A 24,356-nucleotide genomic window follows, 5' to 3' on the forward strand; every position below is an offset into this window, starting at 1 on the left:
CCATATTAGTTTGCTAGGGTTGCCATAACAAGGTACCACAAACTCGGTGGCTTAAACGACAGAAACTTATTATCTTACGGTTCTGGAGGCTAGAAGTTTGAGATCAAGATGTTGAACTGATTAGTGAGAATCTGTTCTAACTTCTGGTAGCCCCCGGCCTCCCTTGGCTTGTAGGTGGCATTCTCCTTGTGTCTTCGTATCATCTGCCCTCTGTATATGTCTGTCTCTGAGTCTAAACTTACCCTTATTTTTTTTTAAGATTTTATTTATGTATTTGTCAGAGAGAGGGAAGGAGTGAGAGGGCACAAGCAGGGGGAGCGGCAGGCAGAGGGAGAAGCAGACTCCCCGCGGAGCAGGGAGCCCGATGCAGGACTCAATCCCAGGACCCTGAGATCATGACCTGAGCCAAAGTCAGATGCTTAACCAACTGAGCCACCCAGGCGATCCTAAACTTACCCTTTTTACAAGGATACCGGTCATGTTGGATTAGGACCCAGCCCAATGACATCATCTTAACTTGATCATCAACAAATTCCTTATTTCCAAATAAAGTCACATTTACAGGTACTGGGGGCTAGGACTTCAACATCTTATGGAGGAACACAATTCAACTGATTAAACTCCCCCCCCCCTTTTTTTACAGGAGGAAACTGAACCTTAGGGGATTTATGTAATTTGCCAGAGTCACACAGCTCATAAACTGCCTGAATGCAAACGCCTGGGATCTTAACAACTTCACTTCGTCTGCATTCTTGTCTTTCTCCAGAAATCCCATCTCTCTTCGGGACACTCAACACTGTTAACCTTGTGACTACTATTCTAAGGATTTGTATGTAATTTTGCACCACCCTTCTAGACTATAAGCTTCTTAAAAGCAGGGGTGTATCATATTGATTTCTGTTTTCCCAGCCCACCTAGCAAGGGTTCAGTCAATATCTCTCAGATAAATAGAGATGAACACCAAGGTCAGGGGCAAAAGGGGACCACCGTTCTTCATAGATTATTCTATTTATGAACCAGATCGGGCTTATATTGAAGAGTTCATAAAAATCTTTCATTGGTCCCCTGGCTTAATTTGTTCATTCTTTCAACAAACATTTAGTGAGCCCTTCCTATGCCTAGAGCACAGTGCTAGGCACCGAGGAAACAGAAATCAGAGCCCATAACCCCTTAGAGCCTCTAACCTGGTAGACGAGACAGATGAGTCAATAAATCGTTGTAATACGATGTCTCAGAGTCAAGGGTGTTGGTATCAGGAGTTCTTAGAAAAGTAATGAAGACAGGCCAGTTAGGACTTGCCCAACTTCTGTAGTTGGAGAAAAGACCCTATAAACCTGGGACCATCTTTAATCTAAGAGAACAACAGCAAATAACCTCCCCACTCCTGCTGCAGCAGACAGCCAGACTGAAAGGAGAATGTAGAAGAAACTCTACCCTGGAGCTTGGTCAAAGCCAGTAAGCCATATGAAAACCTCGCATGGGTTGCAAATCCCAACAGACCTGGGTTCAAATCCAGACTCTGCTACTCATTAGCTGCACAGTTCGGCAAACCTCTTAACATCCAAGTCTTTAGTTTTTTTGTCTATAATATGCAACAAGCATAACAAATTGACCCACTTGTTATGTTACTTCAGTGAAACAAATATGCAAAGCTCATCCTGTGGTGGTCAAGACTCCATAAATGTAATGAAAGTGGGTTACTCTGCACATGCCAGACCTGGGTTTAAATTCCAGCTGTCCCAGAGCTCCCCAGGGAAGCCACTAGACCTCAGTAACTCATAGTCCCCACGTCTGTAAAATGGGGAAAATCACCACCTACCTCTGAGACAATTCATGAGATGGGTACATAAAGCGCTCGGCATCGCCCTGCTGTGTAAATTCGGGGAGTTGTTCCGTTAGTCCAATCTACAGGGCCCTTTGTCTCCCTATGACTCTCTGGGTTTTTTTCACCTTCTTGTCTAGGACTCCTACAAGAGCATTTTTTTGGTAATATATCTAATAAAATATCCCACTTGGACCCTTTTTAGGTGTACAGTTGAGTGACATTAAACAGAATCCCAGTATTGTGTGACCATCACCACCATCCATCACCAGACCTTACCTTCCCAAACTGAAATTCTCATTAATTAAGATCTCCTCCTTCCACCTCTCCCACCACCCCTGGCAATCCCCCGTCTTCTCTCTGTGTCTATGAATTTGACTACCCCATCCAAGTGGACCCATACAGTATTTGTCCTTTTGAGACTGGCTTATTTCACTCAGTGTAATGTCATGAGGCTTTGTCTTAAGTCTTACGGTGGTAGCAGGGGTCAGAACTTCCCTCTCGGACTACTTCCTTCTAAGTTCGTTCCTTGTTTCTACCACCGATTTAGGTCACCCTCCTCCTAAATGGAAATAAGGAGACATGATAATGCATGAGACAGTGACTACATACCAAAGAAACACAAAATGGTCTTCCTGATAGCATTTGGTGATAGCTCCAAATTCTTCTGAAGGCCCATGGCACCCATTGCCCTTTCAAAGAGGGATGTGTTTTATGCAGGAAATGGCTTTGTGAAGCTTTGCATCCCAATGGGTGGGGCAGGGCTGAAGCAACAGGGAGCCTCTAACCAACATTGACTCCAAGCATAGCCATAAATCTACATTTGCCCATAAATCTACAATCTACATTCATTTCTCTGAATCCAAAGTTGAAAATACCCTTCTGCTCTTCTCACCTGGGTCATAAATCTTTTCTTAATCCTATTCATTAAAAAAAAAAAAAAAAAGTATTGTTGTGGGTCTGAAGCCACTACCTCCTCCCAGTAATCTTGGCCCATCCTGTGCACCCTCCCCACCCTGCCCCCACCCCGCCCAGGCTCCTGCCACTTGCCTATTCCTTGGCTCAGCTTTGGGAAGCTCACAATACTCGAGGCAGTGGAGAGATGCCTACCCAGCCCTGGCCCCAGTTGCTACCATCAAAAAGACCTGCAATGGTGTTGGCAACAGAAATAACCAAAACGCTAAACAGGAGGATTATCAGTTCAATTATAGCACTTGCATAAGACTGAATATGATGGAAGTCATAAAAATCAGGCTAACGAACAATAAGACACGGAAAGGTATTTAGAATAATCCCATAGTGTGTGTGTGTCCCTTAACCACAGAATTACTTAACTGTGGAATTACTGGGACCTTTCTTCTTTTTGGATTTGCCTGCATTTTCGGCGGAGAGTACACATGACTTTGTATACTGGACTCCTAGGGCCGCCCTAACAAATTGACACAAACCTGGTAGCTTACAAAAACACAGATTTCTTCTCTCACAGTTCCTGAGGCCGGAAGTCTGAAATCAGGAGCGGGTGGGGCCATGCTCCCCACCAAGGGCTCTGAGGGGGCTTCCATGCACAGCCTCTTCCAGCCTCAGTGGGCTGCCAGAGGTCCTGGGCTTGAGTCCACATCGCCCTGTTCTCCACTGCCATCTTCACATTACCTCGCCTCTTCTGTGCACCTGTCTCTAAATGGCCTCTGTCTCTCATAAGGACTCATGTGCGGCACCCGTGTGGCTCAGTCGGTTGAGCGCCAGGCTCTTGATTTCAGCTCAGATCATGATCTCAGGATCATGAGATCGACGCCTGCATTGGACTCTGTCCCGGGCGTGGAGCCTGCTTAAGATTCTCTCTCCCTCCCTCTCTAAAAAAAAATAATAATAATAAGACTGTCCTATCAGTTTCCCTTCTTTCTTCTGGCACAGAGAACATTAACAAGTATCACACCCAGAGGCTGGGCTCCTGAGAGTGGGTTATATTATGGAGTTTTCTACCTGAGAATTCCTTCAGTCTTACACTCACTGAATGTCCTTTGAGCTGATAACACTGAACCTCTGCAAGGTCTAGTTCGGGAATAGCAAATAGGTGTGCCTATGCTCTGCCTGGCACACGCACATATGCACACACATGGAAAACATCGCTAATAGACCGTGGCACTCTTTACACACAGCATCGGGACACTTCCAAACAGTTCCAAGGATAGTCATAGACATCAGTCTGATTTAACATGGGACATAAAAGTCACCTCCCATTTCTCATCTAGCCTGTGTTGGAGAGTATATCTTCATCATCAACAAACATTTATTAAGCTCCTAATGTATACAAGGGTTTACAGTCTAGGTCCCCACAAAAAAAGAGATACAAGGTAACACCAGGTAGCCTGTGCTAAGGGCCAAACATGGGATGGGTCAACGTGTTGGGGGAGTTTAGATGTCTCCAAGAAGACTCCTGGAAGAAGTTATGCTGGAGGGAACCACTCAAGGAAAAATAAGATTTAGAGAAGTGGAGGAGAATAGGGGAAAAAAAATCCAAATTTAAAGGAGAGTGTGATCCAACACTCAGAGACACACAGGATGCACTGGATGTCTTCAGGGAACCAAAAGCAAACCAATTTAGCTAACACTGAAGTTGTTCAGGTGACATTCAGCTCCACTGTCACCTCCTTGGAGAGGCCTTCCCTGGTCAGTCCAGCTAAAACAGGGATTCATTTTCCTTTATTGTCATCTAGACTGTGAGCTCTAGGACAGGGACCTTGTTTGCTTTGTTCACCTCTGTGTTCCCAGCAACTGGAACAGGGCCTGGCACATTATAGTGTTCAGGAAACATTTACTAGATGAATGAGTGGCCTAAGGTTTCCTGTAGGAGAATTTGCAGGAGCTCTGTGTGAAAAAAATGTGTAATTCTTTCTTTCACCTCTACCATGTCATCATGGATATCCAAATGTTCCCAAGTATTAACTCATAGCACTCTTGGTGTTTTTTTTTTGTTTCTTTAAAAAAAAAAAAAAACACATCTCACTAGATTTAGTGTTTCTTTTTTTTCTAAAGTAGGCTCTATGCCCAACATAGGGCTCAAACTCACAACACCAAGATCAAGAGTCACTTGCTCTACTGAATGAGCCAGCCAGGTACCTGGATTTAGTGTTTCTTTGAAAACACTTTGGGAAACGGAGCTGCAGAAGCTTTGAAGATGCTGGAGTGGGAGGCATATGCACATGCAGTGGTATTTTAGGAGAATTAATCTGGCAGGATGGATTAGAAGAGGGGAGAGACTTGAAGCAGGGAGCCCAGTTTGGGGATTATAGCAGGAGTCATTCTCTCAATCATTATTCCACAAATATGATGTGCCAGATACTGCTCTAGACAATGGGGGTAAAGTCTGCTCCACACAAACAGGGTGGCCATATGTTCTGATTTGCCCAGGGTAGTCCTAATTTTTGTCTGTTGTCCCCATGTAATGATTAAATGGTGCCATATTTATCCTCAAAATCGCCCTGGTTTGGATAATTTAAAAAAAAAAGTAAACCCCAATGGTCATGGGGTTTACATTCTATGGGATAGACCATGAGGCTACCCTACATGGCACCTTTGTGTAAATAAGACAAAGGGTCCCCAGCTGAGTAGACACAGCCCACAGGTACACAGCTGGACAAACAGATATCCCTCTTGTGCAAATTAATCAAAGCATTTTTAGGGGAAGATGCAGCCTCCTCTCCCTTACTGTGTGCAGGAGTTTGCTATCTCAGTGTGGACTCTGGAATGATACAAAAAGACCCAAGACAATGCCTGGCTCAATCTCCTAGTGCAGCAAGCAACCTGCACAGTTAGTTGATTTCCTGAAGATGATCAATAAGTAAATCAATATATAACTAAATACATGTTAAATAGTATAAAGTACTGGGAAGAAAACTAACATGAACAAGGCAACTGAGAATAAGGGGGACATCCTACTGCATGATTCCAACAGGTACCATCGGTGTTGTGGTCTACTGGAAAGGGCACGCTTTGGGGTTGGGCAACATGGCCACCCCAAGAAGAAGTGCCACGTTTAAGAAAGGGTGGTCAGGAAAGGCCTCTCTGTGGAGGTGGTAGATCAAGGGGCACTGACAATAAGAGGGATCCGTGTAGGAGAAGTATCATGTCGGGGGCGAGGAGGGGTCGACTCAACATGACACGGTGGCCGGCTTCACTCAAGGGCTCTGTGGAATGATGACTTCAGGTTTTCATGTCTGAGGAGCTAGGGAAATGACAGTACCACTCAATTCTGCCCAATTTCCTGAGACTGCCATGAGTGGGTGGTGCAGGGAACACCCCAGCGAAAGAGGCACAGTCCCTTCTCTTGGGGAGTTGACCATTTCCATTAGGATTTCCCAATGTATGTCTGATGGAACAGTAGCTGGGTGGTATGTTAATGGGCGTTACTAGAAAAAGTGGCTCAAATAAGTTTGGGGAATGCTGGGTTAAGAGAAATTAAACAGGTTTCTTTTCTGGAAGACTTCTCAGAGCTTTGGTAGGCTCACATGCCTGTCCTAACTGAGCTGGCTGGGGACATTTTTCATAGTATTTTAGGAGACAAACATTTTTCCCGGGGCGGGGGGGATTGCATTTTAGACAAATGCCAGATGGGCCGGCATAGACAGCAGGGTCAGATAAGCGCTGTAGAGGAAGCCTAGCTGGTCTACATAAGGGAGTCCCTAGGAGGACAGACTACAAAACTGTTGGGGCCCATGGCTGCCATGACTGTTCCCCCAGGCCTGGCTTCACCCAAGCTCCCCTGGTAACCTCTGAGTCAGCCCCCCTCAGGGCCAAGTTTAGCCTCTGACTGGCTGGTTAAAGTGGTTGCCTGACCTCCCTGGGCCTCCACTTACCCTTCCATAAAATGGGGATAAAATATTGCCCTCCCTCTCCTGGGTGGCACGAGGCTCTAGTAATTACTATTTGGCAGGGTGCTGAGGTGCTGACAAACTCTGCCTGACACATTTCTCCTCGGCTCCTCCAGTCGCCACACCTCGCCTCCACTGGAGACCACGGCCGTGGGCAGCCCCCTGCAGCCGTGCCCAGACCTCAACAGCGCTCCGCACACAAGCAGGTGCCTCTCCGCTGGGGTCTGCCTCTCTCTATTTGTAGCTCCCGTCAAAACAAGAGACCCGCCTACCCTTCTTCTAACACCTGGGCTTGGCAGAGGTGGGAAACCAACCTGCCATTCCGGGACCCTGCTGCACCTAGGAGGCTGCGTGGGGCTGGGACACCCAGAGGAGGCAGTCCCTGCCTGGAGGCAGCCATGCAGTGCCCTTCTCGCTGAGGAGGGGCCCACCCAACCAGGGCCCTCTCTGGACGGGCTGATGACGACATCAGAGGACCCAAGCCCAGCCCAGCCTGGCGGGACAAGTGAGCTGAGGTGGGTGCGACGCGGCTGTGGACGCAGGGAGAGGAAAGGGTCCCTGCCGGGAGAGGGGTGCAGTGGGCCCAGCTAGCCTTCCCCAATCCTTCCCCCAGGGAAGAAAAGGGAATAGCTCCTTTTCCAGCGAGGAAAAGTGGGTACCTTCTTTCAAGTTTCAAGGAAATTTTGAGGCTCCTATCCATCCATTCTCACCTGTGAACCAGCCCCCACCACCACTCCTAAGGGGTAGGACAAGTCTCCTTATGAAGCGCAATGGTCTTTTATAGCTATGTTTCCCCCTCTGGCCTACCGAGAAGACTCGTTTTTAGCCAATTTCATCCCGATAGGGAATGCTGGGGAATGGGCAGTGCAGGATGTGGCACCCGCAAGTCCCAGGCTGGAGTCCTTTGGGACAGCCCTGCAGGTGACTAAAGTCATAGCTGGCCCCGAGTAGAAGGATGGAGAAAGAGCAGTTGGTCCCTGTACGACTTATGCCCGTGTGCTCACCTGAAGAATGGGATCATAATAATGTTAAGCTCTTTCAGTTGGCCGGTACCAGAACTCATTCCTGTTTACTGGGCATTTTCCTGGGATCCAGCTGTCCTTTTGAGGTACACCTGGCTTATTTGTACTGACATACCTTCTACTCAGCCCAAAAGCATCCCACTAGGTGGTGGGCTTTGGCTTTCATCCCTGGCTAAATTCAGCTGCTACAAAATGCATGAGAGAGAGCTGAGGCCTTTGCAGATGTCACCACACATCGCCAGGCACAGGGCATTGAGAGCCAGTTTAAAATCCAGATCTCTTAACTCCTGGAAATGGGGGGGGGGGGGGGCGGCGGGAGCAGGGAGGAGGTTCATCCCAGGGGAGAAACGAGATTGGGAAATGACGTCAGCAGCCTGTCTAGCTCAGTTTCCAGCCCCCGCCCTCTTTAAAAGTCATCCCTGTCTTTAGCCCTAGCGTGTTACCAAGTGACTTGTCAACGTCAGGGGAGCCGTGCAAAGAATCTTTGGCATGTCGTTAACCTCATTCCAACATGTAATTAGCCTAAGAGGCCTCCTCGCTGCCTCCATTCAGCGTTACATCATAAAGAACCAGATACTTTACTATTTGCAGGACACAGTGAAGACTTTAAAAGAGTTAATTATGGCTCACTAGAGCCTGCCCCCAAGAGCCCAAGATCCAGGAATTAAACTGTTTGCTTTTAAGTGTCAGTCTTCAAGACAGCATTCACGGTAACTTCCTTCATGGAGTCTGAGATGGACATTAGTTTGGAAGTAGACCCACCAGGGTACACAGTGGTGAACTGGAGGAGGTCCTTTGATTTGGGCCTTCCTCCTAGTCTTGGCCATGTGTTTGTTTAGAGATATCATCTGTCCAGTGTCGGAAAGAAAAGAGAACCAAAGAGAACTGGAATTCTACCTACCCTCCTAGTGCCATGGGGTGAATCCAGCTGAAGCCATTTGTAATCTCTGAGCTGGAGAGCCCAGCAGTGTGGCCAGAGTTCAAAGGGAGTTCAACCCTAATCTGGATGTTACAATCTGAGCCAATCTAACCGTGCAGGCTCTGAGGACATTATTATCAGTCAAGTGTAATTAAAGATAACATAGTTTTATTAATCGGCTTCCTAAGGAGACTGTGTTTATCTGATGGCTGTGTGTATAATGTGTGCACGGCGTTGGGGGGGTGCTCTGTGCTGTGTGGAGTTGGTCTATGAGGAGGACAGGATGTCTGGGGGGGGCATGGTGGATATGGGGGTGTGACTAGGAGTGATACCTCAGTGTTACGTGGGCTGTCCACATGAGGAGTGGGAGGCTCTGTGGTATAGCACTGATGGCCTTCGTGTGTGTGCGCGCGTGTGCTCAGGTTCACACAACTGGACTTGAAATTGTGCCTGTTTCTATTACTACACCTTGCATTTGTCAGAACTCTGTTCCCAAAAAATAGACTTCTCCCTATTTGCACTTGGCTGGAGTCTATAAAGTTGCCGAATGCAGATTCCGCCGGCAGGTACCCTCCTCAGCTCCTAATTGTCAGCAATTTTCAAATCTTATCTGCAGACCTATCTTAGCATGACTTTCACGCCCATCACCTTAAACCAGTTTGTCAGTTGTAAGATATTCCGAAAGAGCAGGACTCCTCCTGAATACTGTTTGGCCACCCACCTCGGGGCAGGAGAAATGAACCCCTTGGGGCCCAGCCCCTGGAGCTGTGCCATATACAGTCTCCATTCTGGTTTAAACTTGGTTAAACAGTCAGTGGTCAGACGGGTGGCCGGTAACACTCCCAGGCCAGGCTCCCCCTCTCTGAGGGTGAACAACTGCCCAGAGACCGTGGACCAGGCACAGAGCCAATCTGGCCATCTCCGCCCTTCCCTCCAGTTTGTTTGCAGCATTCAAGACCCGGATTGGCTCACTCTCTGCATGGCAGTATCTACTGGCCAATGGCACAACTCGCCACTTGCTCTGGCTGGAAGACTTGACCCCAACTGGTAATTTCCTCTCTCGGAAGACCTTGTGCAAAATCTGCCTTCTGTCTGAATGCAGAGGTGCCACCTGAACTTTGCTCAAAGTGACAGATGTAGGCTGGTCGGGGGGGGATACAACCAGAAAGCTAAGAAGCCCGGGTGGTTATTTCATTCCCATAAGACCAGGTGGCAACCATTCTCCCCTGGGTCCTGAGGGAAGGTGACCCTGCCAAAGCCCCACTCGCAGGGCTTGTGTAGAAAGATGACCATGGGGCAGACCTGTTGGCCACTCTCTAAAATGAGCTGTGGGGGTCCCTGGGGCTACTTTGGTTCCCAGAAGGGCAACTGGAGCTCAGGAAAAAAAAAGTTTGGATGAGGGAATAAACATCTTCTAAAAGTATTGCTATATTTAAGATAATTAAGAACTATTGCCAAATATCGTGGCCTTCTCCTAACTCCCAAGGTTGATAAACTTTTGACGGATACCAGATAAGAGACTGAAAATGAATGGATGGGTGGATGAATATCTATGTGCCAGATGCATACAGCCATATTACTTCAATTAATCTAGTGAGTAGCTAATATTTTTCTCATTTTACTGATTAGGAAACTAAGGCTCGGATAAGTTTAATCGTAATAGTAATAATAATGTGTAGTAGTAGTACAACCATAATTTATTAACTATTTAATATATGCCAGGCATTGAGCAAAGTATTTCTTACATTATCTCATTTATTCTTCACCAAAACTCTAGGAAGCAACAATTTATTTACCCAGGCTTTTAGATGAGGAAATTGTGGCTCAAGGAGATACGTAACTGGCTACCAAGTGATAACACGGAGATTTGAATCCACATCTACCTACTTTTTTTAGTACTGGTCTTTCCTTCACTTTCTCATTTGGCTTTTGCTCCTAGCAGCACCATGTTTAATTGTTGAATCACCTGAAAATGTTCAGCCATGTCCCATATCTCACTGGTTCTTTGGAAACAAAGGGATAGCTGTTGACTCAAAATGAAACTGAATCCTGCCCACCAGCCTTCCCACAGGGAGAAGATATTGAAACATTGTTTCATGAAAAGAGATGTGGGCAAGAACCAAAGGAGACACCTGTCTTCATTTCCTCCCAGGACTCCGAGCCCCTGGACAAGCACCCTGGGGAGCATCAAGTTTCCAACTGGAACATCCTCAGGTTTGCAAGTTCAAGGCACAAGGGAGTCAGTGTTGATGTGAGCCTTTTGGTGAGCCTGGGCATCTTCCCAAAGTTGAGGGCTCTTCCCTCAGACTTATAAGTACTGGGAATCACTGGATTTTGGTTAGGATATGATGACAAACTCTGATAAAGGGATAAATCAGGAAAATTTATAATAGTAATAGACTGAAATTTTGGAAAAAGCATAATGCCTAAATTCTTATGCATTCTGTGTTTACAACGGAGACTATATCTCTAAATGAGTTCCTGGACAAAACCAAACTCAGGAAATTTCAGTGTTATTCGGACCATTGTACTTTTTACTGGCAAAAGGATTGCAGGGAAACAGCTGTTTGGAAACAATATTAGTTCACATTTGGTGAAAGAAGAAAACCCAGCATCAAACTTCCCTAAGAAATAACAGCATGATGCTAGAAAAATACATGGACAATGAGTAAGAGAAAAATCAAAGTTTTTGACAAGATCTCGTTGCTGACCTGCACAAATTTGCCCCAGGAGAGCAGCCAAGACCTGGGGAACCTCCTCAAACTCAAAGTCCTCATCAACTGGCCAGAGACTCCCCTCATTCATAACCAGTATTCAAAACTCCAGGGCCAACCTTCCATGAGCTGTCTTGGGGGATCTCCACTTCATTCTCTCCTCCTACTCACCTGTAGCCTTTCTCTTGTTGGAAAGAGCCTCTCCTTCTGGTCATCCCAGACATCCCAGAGCCTAGTGGCCAGGCCACCCAAGGACTGGACCTGGCTCTGGTACTTGTTAGCTATGTGACCTTGGACAAATTACTGAAGCCCTTTGAGCCTCAGTTTCCCCTTCTGTAAAATGAGGATAATAACAACCCCTACTCCTTCAGTTGTTGTGCTTGGCACATAATAAGCAACCATTCTTAGCTAGTCATTCCAATTTTCATGGCCCCGCTCAAATGCTACAACCCACAGGAAGCTGTTTCTGATGGTTGCAGCCCTTTCTGACCACACTCTCTCTGAAAACCTACAGCCCCTAATTCAAAGTTTGGCTTGGAAGTATATACTACCTCTGTGTGTTTCCTCATGAATTCTCTGTTGGAGACACAACTAGGTCTTACTTTTTTTTTTTAATATTCCTGAGCATACTGGCCCATTTAAAAATATATATAAGGTAAACATAGTAATTAAATATTTATTTATTAAATATAAATATGTATTAAATATATAAGCATATATTTTTGAATATATATATTGAATAATTATAAATAAATATATATATTTAATTACTATGTTTACCACATTCACATTTTAACATTTCTGAAATCAGGATAAGCTTTATAATCTATCTGCACATTTAACATAATGCTTTCTTCCCAAGATGATGATCTAAATCAATGATGTATACCATAATCAACAGCATCTTAGAAATAAGATTTAGTTGATTGATGAAGATATATCTGCATGACTCTGACCACAAATTTCCCCTAGCAACACTCCTCACCCTCCACTCTCCATCCTCACACCCTTTGCAGCCCCCATCCCTTGACCAAAGACATGCTTTTGGATGACAACTGGCACAAGGGATTTCAATCTGGAGATGTGGAAGTCAGTGTGGTCACACACACTATCAAACAACGTGTGTGATCATACCCACTGACAGGCAAGGAAACTGAGGTTCAAATAGCTAAGTTTACCCAGGAAATCTGGTGTCAGCTCACCTGTAGGAAGAGTAAGGCTCTAATAATGGAATGATTTGAAATTCTACTGAAAGCCTAACCTTCATTAGTAGGGTTCCTGGATTAACCAAGCTAATTACCCATTGCTGGAGGGACTGGTCCATTCAACAGCCAAGATGCCAATGGCAGCACCATGAGCACCATGCTGTCCTCCAACCATCAGCATGGACTGGCCTTAGGAGTGAATCTCATCCATTCCTCAAACTGTCACCCCCAACAACTCTTTCAGAAATCAAGCCCTCGTGCCTACCAGGGGACTGATGTTTGGTAGGAAGACAATAGAAGAAAAATCTGTCTTCATGAGCTCTCTCTTTGAGAAGGCTTCCCTTTGCTGGGCCTCTGAGATCTGAGCCTTAAAAAGCTGTTATTGCCTCAGATTCATTCAGGCTGACCCAAAACATGGCAACTTTGGTTAGTTTGACTTCTAGGGTCGTTATAGGACAAAGGGAGACTAGAAATACAGTCGAGCAGGTGTGACAGCTGTTTCATAAGAATTGTCATAATTCAACCTTATAAGGACAAAATCAGTATTCTTATCTTCATTTTCATTACACGTCTGCCAACCATTGACTTTGCCACTGTTTAGCTTCCCTAATGCCTTTGGTGCTGAACTCACACAAAGATCCATTGCCTTTGTGAGGCTCATGGCCAAGGAGGGATTATCAAGGGAGCTACCTCACTGTGACCATCTACTGCAGTGGGGCTCCTGGTCAGGACAGCATAGGAGCTGAAGGACGAGATGGAGCCAGGGGACTGGGGAAGGGTACCCCAAGAGGAAGTGAAGTAAATACACAATAATCAACCAACAAGAACTTCTTGAGCACCTCCTCGTGCTTAAGTCCATGCTGGGTGTTTTAGGGGACAATGGGTTTACAACTCTTGTCCTTACTTTGAAGGATCCTGCCAGCAACATGGGATGCCTAAGAAAACTGGTATCTCTTCAACTTAGATTCTGCCTCCTCCAGAGGTACCAAATCCTAGCACGATGGTGAAGCTTGTAGATGCTGGAGCAACCACCTAGTCTCAACTCCTTCTTTGTGTTCTACTGGCTGTGTGATATTGGGCAAGGTACTTGAACTCTCTATGCCTATCTCATTAGAAAAGTTTGGATAATAATAATGGCATCTATGTTGGAGGAATGATGTAAGGATTCAATGATTTAATACATGTAGCATGCTAGACAGTTCCTGGCACCCACTAAAGGCCTGATAAATGGGAGCAATTACCATTATTCATTGCAGAAGGGCAACATTATCCTACTCGGTATGATAATGCTCAAAGGTCAGCAATCTCAACCAACATCCACATTTCTCTCCAGAGACCACAATAGTGGTCATTTGGCAAGAACTGACTGTGCACCAGAAATCACAGTAAGTACTTCCAGATGAGGAACCTGGGGCCCTGAAAAGTTTGTGCCTCATCAAATGTTCTCCAGGTGGCAGATGCCAGGAGTTTGTTGTCATAAACACTCACTGACAGAACACTTTTCATTCTTCAATGTTGGAGTCAATAGGGCATTAAAAAGTAGAATTTCTCCAGCAGACTCTTTTCTAAAAATAGCATCAGGGTAATAGAGACAGGGATCCTGATCCAAAACTCATGCATTCCACCATCACCCTGCAAATCTCCCTTGCTAATGGCATCGTATATGAATTTTACCTAAATGTGGTTTTGTAACCCCCTTCTGTTTTCAGCCTCTGCTGCCGGTTGGGCTGGTGGTAAGGGTGGCACATAGAAGGAGAGAAGATATGACTACAGAAACACTGGCAGAGGTTAAACAGGGCAGGTTCTAGGAAAAGCATGGAACCTATTATATCTAGCAAAAAGAATTGGGTAGGAGTCTTGGTCTTATGTCAAGTGTCTTGTCTTTGAATTTACTTCCATAGTACACGCATGTGTTGAGTGTCTTCTTCGTCCCAAGAACCATGGGACACCGTGGATACCAGGGAGTCAATGAGGTACCAGAATTTCCACTCTACAGTGAGAGACAGACTATGCCTTCAATGCCCATGAGACCCAGGGATCTTGAACCAACAGAGAGGGAAGGATCCCTTCAGAAGGCAGTGCTGAAGCCAGAGCAAAAGAAGAGAGGCTCAGGACGACCTGAGCTCCTGTGTCTACAGTGTGGTTTTAACACTAGGCAGGCCTGACTTCAACCCAGGCTTGGCCACCACCCAGCAAGCCTGGAGCCTCTGTTTCTTCATCCAAAAGAGAGGGTAGTGGTAGCTAATTCCCAGGGTTATTGTGAACAATAACCAAGGTAAGGCAGGCGAGCATTCTAGCACAATGCTTGGCACATGGTAGATGCTCCATGTGTTTATGATTCTTTCTTCTCTGACCCCACACAACCACCCCAGGAGCACCGAGGGACTGGTTATCATGGTAGTTAAGAGGATGGGCTCTGGAGGCAGGCAGCCTGGACTAACATCCTTGTTCTCCCATTTATGAGCTGTGTGACTGTGGGCAAGTTACTTAACCTCTCTGTGCCTCCATTCCCTCATCCGTAAAACGGAGATAATAAGTAACTCCCTCATCAAAGAGTTGTGAAAATTTAATAGCATGAATGTATTAAAAGATAAGTGGAGGCATATGTAAAATTTTCAAGTGTTTATTTGGAAAAACATCAATTCCAGTTGGGCATCGCCAAACTGAAAGTGGTTAGGGGCACTCCACCACCGACAAGAGCTAGGGGAAGGCCTTTTATAGGGCAGACGTGCAAGCCAAGTAAGGGAATTATTTGACAGGCTAGAGCTTAGGTGCTTGCCTTATTTGGAAAAGGCTACTTGGCAGTTTGTGATTGGTGGCTTTTAAATTTCGTTTTTTTCGGATATCATGGCATTCAAAATTGAGTCTGGCTTAGGTTTTGGTTTCCTTGTGCAGGGTCCCAAGACATTAGAGTGACCAAAGTCTAGTGGTGTCCCTGTTTAATTACTTTGACCAATCTACAGCACAGCAATGAGAGAGAGCACACTCATGTAGAGGCACACCGACTGTCCCCAGGTTTTATTTCATTTAATTCACCCAACAACCCCAAAAGAGATGTACCCTTCTTCCACATTTTGCGGATGAGAGAACTGGGAGGTAAGGACGTCAAATAAGTTTCTCAGGCTCAACCCACCGGCAGGTGGCAAAGCAAGGATTCAAACAGAAGACCAGATCCTTCCAAAACTTGGTCTTAGTCACTATGTTGCTCTGACGAGCCTAATTAAGTGTTACCTCTTATTACTGTGCAGTTGAGACATCAGGAGGACAGGCTGGAAATCCTAAAATGCTCCATACCATTTTCTGCCTTCCTCTTCCGCATCCCCCACTCCCAATTCTTGCCTTCGATCGACATTCATAATATGGTTGTTATAAACTGAGTGTTTGATGGTGTCGAAGATCTCCGCTCCAATCAAATTTAAGTTCAGTGTGATAGTTAGAATTAATTAGAGTCAAATTCCTCTTTTATTTTGGTTTTATCTTAATCACCCCTTTTATCCACTGGTCCAGAAGCCTGTAATTTCCCGTATAGGTCCTCAGAGATGCTGTATTATACATTCAGGACCAGGAAACAAACAGAGTTTGTTGTCCCATGCGTCGACTGCCAGAAAACTTTTCACTCTGAAGTAGTTGAGCCGAGACAGCGTAGGGGAAAAAAAGGGGGGGGGGGTCATTTCTCCAAAAGACTATATTCCAAATACAAAAGCAGAATACGGTGTTTTCCTCGCAAACCTTTCTACTGAGAAGAGTGTGTGTGTGCAGATCCAAACACGAGAAACGTTTCAGAAACCCGTGACGGGATGGGAAGTGCCCAGCAGCAGGGCATGTGATGTGTAGGACCATCTTGGTTCCCTAGACACCAAGGAGCAAGACGCAAACCACAGAATTTTAGAGCTTAAAGGATTCACAAAGACCATCTAATCCAATTCTTTGCAAACTCTTTTTAAGTGCAGATTCTTTTGTTCAAAGGAAATCCTACCCTGGAGATTTATATAAAAGCTGAGGTGCTCTTATTGAAACAGGGAGGAGAGGTCTAGAGCCTGACCCCCTCGGCTCCCAGCCTCCCATCCCCAGCAGCTCCCTGAGGCCTCCTGGGAACGCCTGGAGTTTCCCAGGATTTGTGCCCCTGAATTTGAAGATCGTGATTCTAATCCAAACTCCTCCTTTCGCCAAGGGAGGAAATAAGCCCAGAGACGCTACTGGACTTGCCTGAGGCTACACAGCAAGTCCGTATGGTCTTACCTTCCTTCAACAATTTCCCCATGACACCCTGAGTCCTCCAATGAACTGCCTTTTGTTTCTCCTAACCATGTGTGTTTGTATTTGTGCGTTTGTACCCGTGCCCAGAGTTCCCAAGAAAACCTAACCAACAAGTCCCTGCTCTCACTTTAAAGCTTGGAGTCTGCAGTTTGGACACAGTGTCTTGGCTGCCCAAGAGAGCTGGAAGCACATTGCAAAGAGGCATAGCGTTATAAACGCTGATCCGTAGGCTACCGGGGACACTGCATTTCACAGCCTAAATTAGGTCGAATTTCTGCTTTGGGTGGGTGGGTGGGGGCATGCTACAAAGTGGGTAGTTCTCAGCCAGACACCTGAGAGCTGGCATGCAAGTCAGGCCCCCAACCTCGTAGCTACAGACACCCGGCTGGGCCACTAAATCTCTTCCTCTCTCTCCATCCATAAGGAAGGGGAAGGGAGAAAGCCTCCCCATGGCTCATTGCATCCGAAGATGCTAGAAGCTAAGCAAATTCATATTAGAAGTGAAACAAGGAAATGATGGCTTTGAGAGACAAAGTAGAACAGCCCCCACATCGTTCCTACAGGCCAGCTGTCGCCTTCATCGAGTTGCACGGCATAGGCTGGTGGAAGTGGTAGAGAAGGGGGTTTCTCACTGATGTGCTCCCTCGAGGAAAACAGCTCTCAGGGGGCTTACTCAGTGCTTCCCTCGCATTACCTCATGTGACCCCCCCAGGAGCCCAGTGGGTAGGTACTCTTGTTTGCGTTCGACCCAGTTAAGCTATTAGCTAGCCAGTTAAGTTATTCAGGGTGACACAGCTAGAAAATGAAGGACCTAGAATTTGAATCCCAAAACCACCTAGCTGCAGAGCCTGTGCTCTTAACCCCTGCCCCATCCTGCCCCTGCTCTTTGCCCCACAGAGGGGGAAAAGAGAGAATGACGGGGTTTCCACAAGTGCAGGACTCCGCCAGCCCAGGAGGGAGGCGGCAGAGACAGGCACCGGGGCTGGATGGCGAGTTTCCCCTCCAGCTTGCAGGAACGAGAATTCCCAGCAAACGCAGGGCACTTCCAGCAAAGCTCCCAGAGGCAAGAATTCTCAGCTTGTTTACTGAGTCCCCTGGAAAGGGGGAGCGGAGGGGGCGGGCGGAGCCTGGAGGGGGCGGTGAGCTGGGCACAAAAACAGGATAAAGGTAAACTTTCTGCATGTGAGAACCATTCCCCCCCTCCAAGGAGCCATGTCACACTGTATGTCACCGTCATCAAAGGGGCTGTGCGTAAACCTGAAAAACCAAACGGACCTGTCTGTAGGTGTTACTTATATCACAAGGCTACAGGTGCCTTTATTTCCATCGCACGCTGGTGCTGGGAGCGCCTTGCCTTGAAAGCCTCCTCTTTGGACCTAGTCACCCACCGCTGTCCTCACGTAAGCACCTTTTCTTTGCTCTTTTCGATGAATTGTCAGGGGCGTCAGGGCTTAGAGCCCAGGGCTGGGGCCTGGGTCTGTTCATCTGGTCTCCAGCTCCGGATCGCCGCCCCCCGCCCCCCCCCCCGCCAGTTCCATCAGTCACAATGCCTCCTGGGAGCTGTTTGACAGGGACTTAAATGCTTGCCTAAGAGAGTCATTTTTGCCTCCTGGGGCTGCGTAGCCACCCCCTCCTCAGCTAAACCAAGGGCGACTCACAAAGAATACGTAGAGGCACTCAATTCTCTACTCAGTTCCTAAAACTGTCCTTAGGAAGGGGAGCTAGATTTTGCACCCAAAAGTAGTCAGCTTCAAGGAAAGCCCACCGGCCCCCTGGCTAAACTCCTCCTTCTGCCGTTGGCTCACAGCTCCCCCTTGATACAGAGCAGACAGCTGCCTTGTTACAGTCTGGGGCATTTTTCAGGAATTTGTCTGCACATAATAGCTTAAAAGAAACCCTTTTTTGCCCTCTCACACCACCTCAGTGGTCTAGCCGTCTAAACGGCTTCCAGAAAAGCAATGGTTAGGGTTTTTCCGCTGTGTTCTCAGACCCGTCGAAGACCCTGCAGTGTGTGGGGTTGGTGTGCATTTGCCCCCTGCTGGCCGCCACCGGTAGCCCACATGCCCCCGTCTCCACCTGAAGCTGGGGACCCACCTTTGGATGGACTAAAAATTTTACAAACTGGAAAGGATGTCAGAGGTCATTAAGTACAACCTCTTCATTTTACAGATGAGTAAGCTGGGGCCCAGAAAGGTAAAGTGATTTAGGGAGACAGCTTCGTGTTTTAGTCTAAAGACCCAGCGAGAGGGGTCGTTTGCTCCTCTAAGTGAAGGCTTAATTCTTTGTCCTCATGTGGTCTCTGAGAATGTGTTTCATGACTCAAGGGGTTTTAGGCAGGCACTTTCACCGTTTGGTTGTCTTTTTTTTCTCAGAAGTCACCAGAGTAGGAGGCTTTTCGATATACTGACGACAGTTGATTCTCCCCTGCTCTGGCACAGACATCGATCGATGTGTTAAGCCCAGACTCTTGCATATGTGATCTGATTTTATTAAATCCTCAGGACATCCTGAGGCTGGCGTGTTAAAATCCCATTTTAAAAGATGAGGCATTTTAAAGATGAGCTCAGAGAAGAGCATGGATTTTTATAGACCGCACCTTATATGAAACAAAAAGAATTCTGACAGGCTGAGTAGTAAGACGCCTAAGTGTCCCATATCCCTTGTCCTTGTGGGTGGCAGAGGTAGGATTTAACCCCTCAAGGATTTCACCCAAAGCCAATGAGCTTTGCATAGGAACCCCCAGTAAACCATGTGGCTTACCTTCTGTGGGGCTTTGCCACACCTTTGGAGAAACAACTAAGGACAAACGAACTAGCAAGCTCCCTAAACAAGCTAGAGGAAAATGAGGAGTCACTTGGCAAGACAGGAGCAAGTCCATTCTCACAGCTGCTCTGCTTTCTCTCAGAACAAATATTCAAGCACCCCAATTCTTTAGCTGCAAGCATCAATATAATCTACCAAGATCTCCCCCCACATGTCCCTCCTTAGGGAGGTCCAAAGTGTGGGAAATTGACCCTGTTTTGCCCCCAGGGCTGCGGACCCGGTGGACACTTAGGTGTCGCTGAGGCTTTGGAGGAGGAAAAACTTCTTCTTCCCAATAGGACTGCCTAGATGGGGGGATCAGAGAAGGCCCTTCTTGGGCCCCCATTCCATGGTTTCCACCCTCATGGCCTGGTTCTGCCTGGTGATGTTTTGGTGCATAAACAGCCAATGTGTAGATGCTTAATTGGGTAGATTTTTGGTCACATGCCCAGAGTGAAGTTGATGATCTCTGCCAGGGTCAGGAAGGAATTTTCCTCCCCTGGCAAACTGGCCAAGCCTGGGTGGTTTGCTCCTTCCCCTCTCTCTGGAAGGCTGAGCAGAGGTGCCTGGTTGATCAGGCCATGGGCACCACACCTGTGATTGCTGCCTCGGACTCGTGTCAGGGCAAGAAGCCCACAGGCCTGTCCCTCTGACTGTGCGGACCGCTCCCCCGCCCCGCCCCGTGCACACCTGGTGAGTGAGCCGACTCTCAGAGGGGTTTGAAGCTGGTGGAGGCATCGGGGACCTGAGCTTCTCTTCTATCACTGTCTCATTCCACTAGGTCCCTACAGCCAGCCTTTCTCACGCGTGGAAGGGAACCCACCTGATTCCCTTCCCTTGTGTGGATTGTGCTTGAGCCTTTCCTACTTGCTAGGCAGCTACAGTGGTGGCTGGGGGAAACAGATTCCAACAGCTGTGGCTGTGTGGATGGGCAGTGAGTGAGGGTTCAAGGCGCTTAAGGGACCGGGCTAGCCCAGTCAAAGAATGTCCAGAGACCACTGCTGAAAGTAGTAGACATGGGAGGGAAGGGAGAAGAGGAAATCGGGGGGCCTTTGCAGAGCTAAAAGTTTAATCTCCATTTGAGGTGGTTGGATTTGTCTCCAATTGAGTGAGCTTGCTTGGCCACAATATCCAGTACAACCGACATATATGCGTGTGTGCCTGCTCATGTTTGGATGTGCCAGTCCATTCAGGCGGATGCCTGCAGAAAACCATGGAGCCGGGGCACATCTCAGCGTGGTCATTTAGTAAATGAAGAGCAGAGGCACGAAAGGCAGAATCATGACTCCCAGTCAGTGCTCTTTCCATGATGACAAACCAGCCAGCCCCTCAAAACACAAAAACGTGTGCCTAGGGCAGCAGGCTTAGGACCCTCCCTGGATCTCCTTTCCTGCCCTGCTGCTGATTCTAGGTCTACATAACCCAGTGTTTCTCAACCATTGTTTCATTGTCACTCCCAACGAAGGCGGCTTTTTAGATAATTTTGTCATGGTCATTACCCCCCGCCCCCATCGATGTACTTACTGCATATCGTTTATGTATTGTGGCCCTTTAAAGGGTCATGAGACATAATAATGTCTAGGATTTTTTTTGACCCCCCAAGAACCAATTTTTCCCCTCTAGCGTCAATGTCACCCCCATGGGGAACGCACGGTCAAACTTCAAGCCTGGGCCTACATATTGCTGGACCTCAAGGTACTGGCTGAGAAATGGGGCCCCAAACAGCTGGTTCTTTCCCCCCACCCTCACCCTGTTCCACCTACATTAAAGAACTCTTAAGAGCTAAAATGTTCAATTATTGCAAGGACTTTCAAGGGCCGAGGAAGCTAAGCTACTGAAACAAAGCAGCCATTATTCCTGAACTCTCACACCCAGCGCATGTTGGCTAAGTGGCCAAGGTCTTTTGTGGAAAGCCCAGAGTTAATAATACGCTCTCCAACTGTAATAGCAGAAAATAAAAAATAAATCTGCTTTTATAAAAGACATTTTTTTTTCAAGAAGCAAGAAAAAATTACAGAAAAAAACATAGCCCTTGGTACACCTTTAAGAAAACTCAATGGATATAATTCGTCATAGAAGAGATTACCAAAGGAAATCAGATCCGGTGCTGTGTACAGCAAGTGAGTAGGTTGCTGTAAAGAGGAAAAGAAATCCTTAAAAGAGGTAAATACCCTATTGATCAAAATATTCCTAATGTTTGATAATCAAATTCAATTTACCAAATGACTTTTGAGAGCTATTTAGGTCAGGTGTAAGTGAGGAAGTGCCCACTCCTGCTATTGTGTTTTTTTACCTGGAGGATTTTTTTTTTTAAGATTTTATTTATTTATTTGAGAGAGAGAGAGAGAGAATGAGAAATAGAGAGCACGAGAGGGAAGAGGGTCAGAGGGAGAAGCAGACTCCCCACTGAGCAGGGAGCCCGATGCGGGACTTGATCCCGGGACTCCAGGATCATGACCTGAGCCGAAGGCAGTCGCCCAACCAACTGAGCCACCCAGGCACCCTTACCTGGAGGATTTCTAATTGATGGGGAAGACCTGGGGACAGTTCTATTTTCTTCCACGTGGACTACACCCCTCTTTTCTCCAAACACCCCCATGAAGGTCATGTCAGAGGTCGGCCATCTTCTTCCTCAGTTTTCTGAGACTTTACCATTAGCCCTCACTTATGGGAGCTTCTCTGAGGTCAAGTCCACAATGCAGAAGGGGGGCTTTGGGCTCCAGGGGCCCTCCCCTCCCTCATAACCTCCCACCCCCATCCCTCTTCATCCTACCTCCTGCTCAGGATATAAAACCAGCCAATCCGTGGGAAAATCAGAGTCCAAACTCAAGCAGCCTTGACCTCTGTTTGATATGGCTCCCAGGGGGGAGATCCATGAACATGATAATCCAGCGGGCAGGTTAACCCGCTCTGGGAACCAGAAAGGAGGCTTCCCAGTGGGGTCTGGTGACTCTCCAAAAACGGCCCAGAAAGGGTGCCAGAGTGTGAGAATTTGAACTCGGTTATTTCTCTATAACAGGAGGGCAGTTCTGATGCACATTTGATGAAGATAATGATGGTAGATTTGCAAGCACCCCCAAAGAACTGGTCTTTGATTCTAGAATCACACAACCCCTGACCTTCTCGGTATTGGGGTTCCATTTGATATGTAAGTGTGTTAGGGATATGTCTGTAGGCAGATGTGACTGTGAGTGTTTCTAGAAAAGGAAGCAGATGATCCAAAATTCGGAAAACTTAAGAACTCGCTACAACATAATGTTGCACCCATTGACTGTATGACCTTGAGCGGGTTACGCAAATTCCCGGGGCCTTACTTGTCTCAACTATACAATGATGGGGTGAAGGGAAAGATTGGACTAACTCTGGACTTTCCAACACATGGCGCTCACACCACTCATGATAGAGGAAATAGATCTGGTCAGGGGTAGGCAAACTTTTATTTCAGGGGCCAAGTAGTTAGTATTTTAGGATATACACCCCCAAAGGCAAAATGGATTATAGTAGATGGGTATTTATATAACCATTTACTATGTAACTATTTACAAATGTAAAATAATTTCCAGTTGTGGACCATCCAAACATAGGTGGTGGGCTGGATTGGGACTGTAAATTGTAGTTTGCTAACCCCTGATTTAGGTGATGCATGGACCAACAGTTTTTATTTAAATGCTATGTCTTTATTTTTCTGCATGTTAAAAGGAGACAGAATTTCTACCTATAATGGTGATACAAAGTTTCCTTTAAAATAAATGTAGTTGTTTTAAAACAAAAAGGAAGTTTTTTTTTTTTTTTAGCGTGTTAAGTAAATTATTGGGAGGGTAGGCAAATGACTAAAGTTTGCAAAACACTGAACTAGAAGATTATTAAGCCCCCGGCCATCTGAAAATTCTATATGCTTAATATCCCAAGATCTGGAATCCAGTCTTTGGTCTGACATTTAACCTACCAGCTGTGTGACCTTGAGCTGCGGGGTCCCCTTTGCAAAATGGGGGTAGAAGCTCCCTATCTCATCAACATTATTGTGATAATCAGAAAAGAGAAGTTGGGCAAACAGATTTTTCTAATCTACCAAACATGAATTCATTTTTTTTTTCTGAATTGTGGGAATATGGGAAGCAGCAAACTTGAAAGATGAGACCAGCATGGGCAGGAATGCACATGAATGAGGGCCCCGAGCCCATTCCGTTCTGCCTTCTTTCTAGCCTCAACCAGACACCTTCTCCCAAATCTTCCTCCTTGCCAGTGTATGCAGGGAGGAGAGCCCTGTGATTAGGAACATGACTTCTTAAGTGGATAAACCTGAGTTGTTATCCAAACTCCACCATCTGCCAACCAGGTGGTTTGGGGTATATGACCTAAAATCTTAAGCATCCATCCTCATCACTAAAACAGAACCTGTCTCAGAGTTTGTTCCGAGGAGACCATGAATAATGAGTATAAAGTTGTAAAGTGCTCAGCACGGAGCCCAAAATGTAGTAGGTATATGTTCCAATTATCACAGGTCCTCACTCTCTGAACCCAAACCTTGGGACTAGATGTGCTGCAAAATTCAGAACTCCTCAGGTGTTAGGGAGGTTATACAGTACATATACACCGCAGGACACAGAGTCCTCTTCTCTGGGTCTTCCTCCGGAGAATCATATGTATTGTATGTAGCATGTGAATATCCATCAAGTAGAATCAATAAAACTATAATTCTAATTACAAAACTACATAGCATAGGGGTAATGTATATATGTATAATATG

General features: G+C 46.5%; 1 protein-coding gene across 1 annotated transcript in view; it reads left to right on the forward strand.

Moving 5' to 3' along the window:
* Window positions 1-7,065: 7,065 nt before the first annotated feature.
* Window positions 7,066-24,356, forward strand: part of ELF5 (E74 like ETS transcription factor 5) — a 38,827-nt gene continuing 21,536 nt past the window's right edge. The window contains exon 1 of the mRNA XM_028087752.2: window positions 7,066-7,205. Within this exon, the coding sequence (XP_027943553.2) occupies window positions 7,150-7,205 (56 nt within the window). The 5' untranslated portion in view covers window positions 7,066-7,149. The remainder of the gene's footprint in view (window positions 7,206-24,356) is intronic.

This window comes from Eumetopias jubatus, unplaced genomic scaffold (genome assembly GCF_037043125.1).
Source record: "Eumetopias jubatus isolate StellerSeaLion01/CBP00866 unplaced genomic scaffold, mEumJub1_p1.0 scaffold_13, whole genome shotgun sequence".
Taxonomy (NCBI): Eukaryota; Metazoa; Chordata; class Mammalia; order Carnivora; family Otariidae; genus Eumetopias; species Eumetopias jubatus.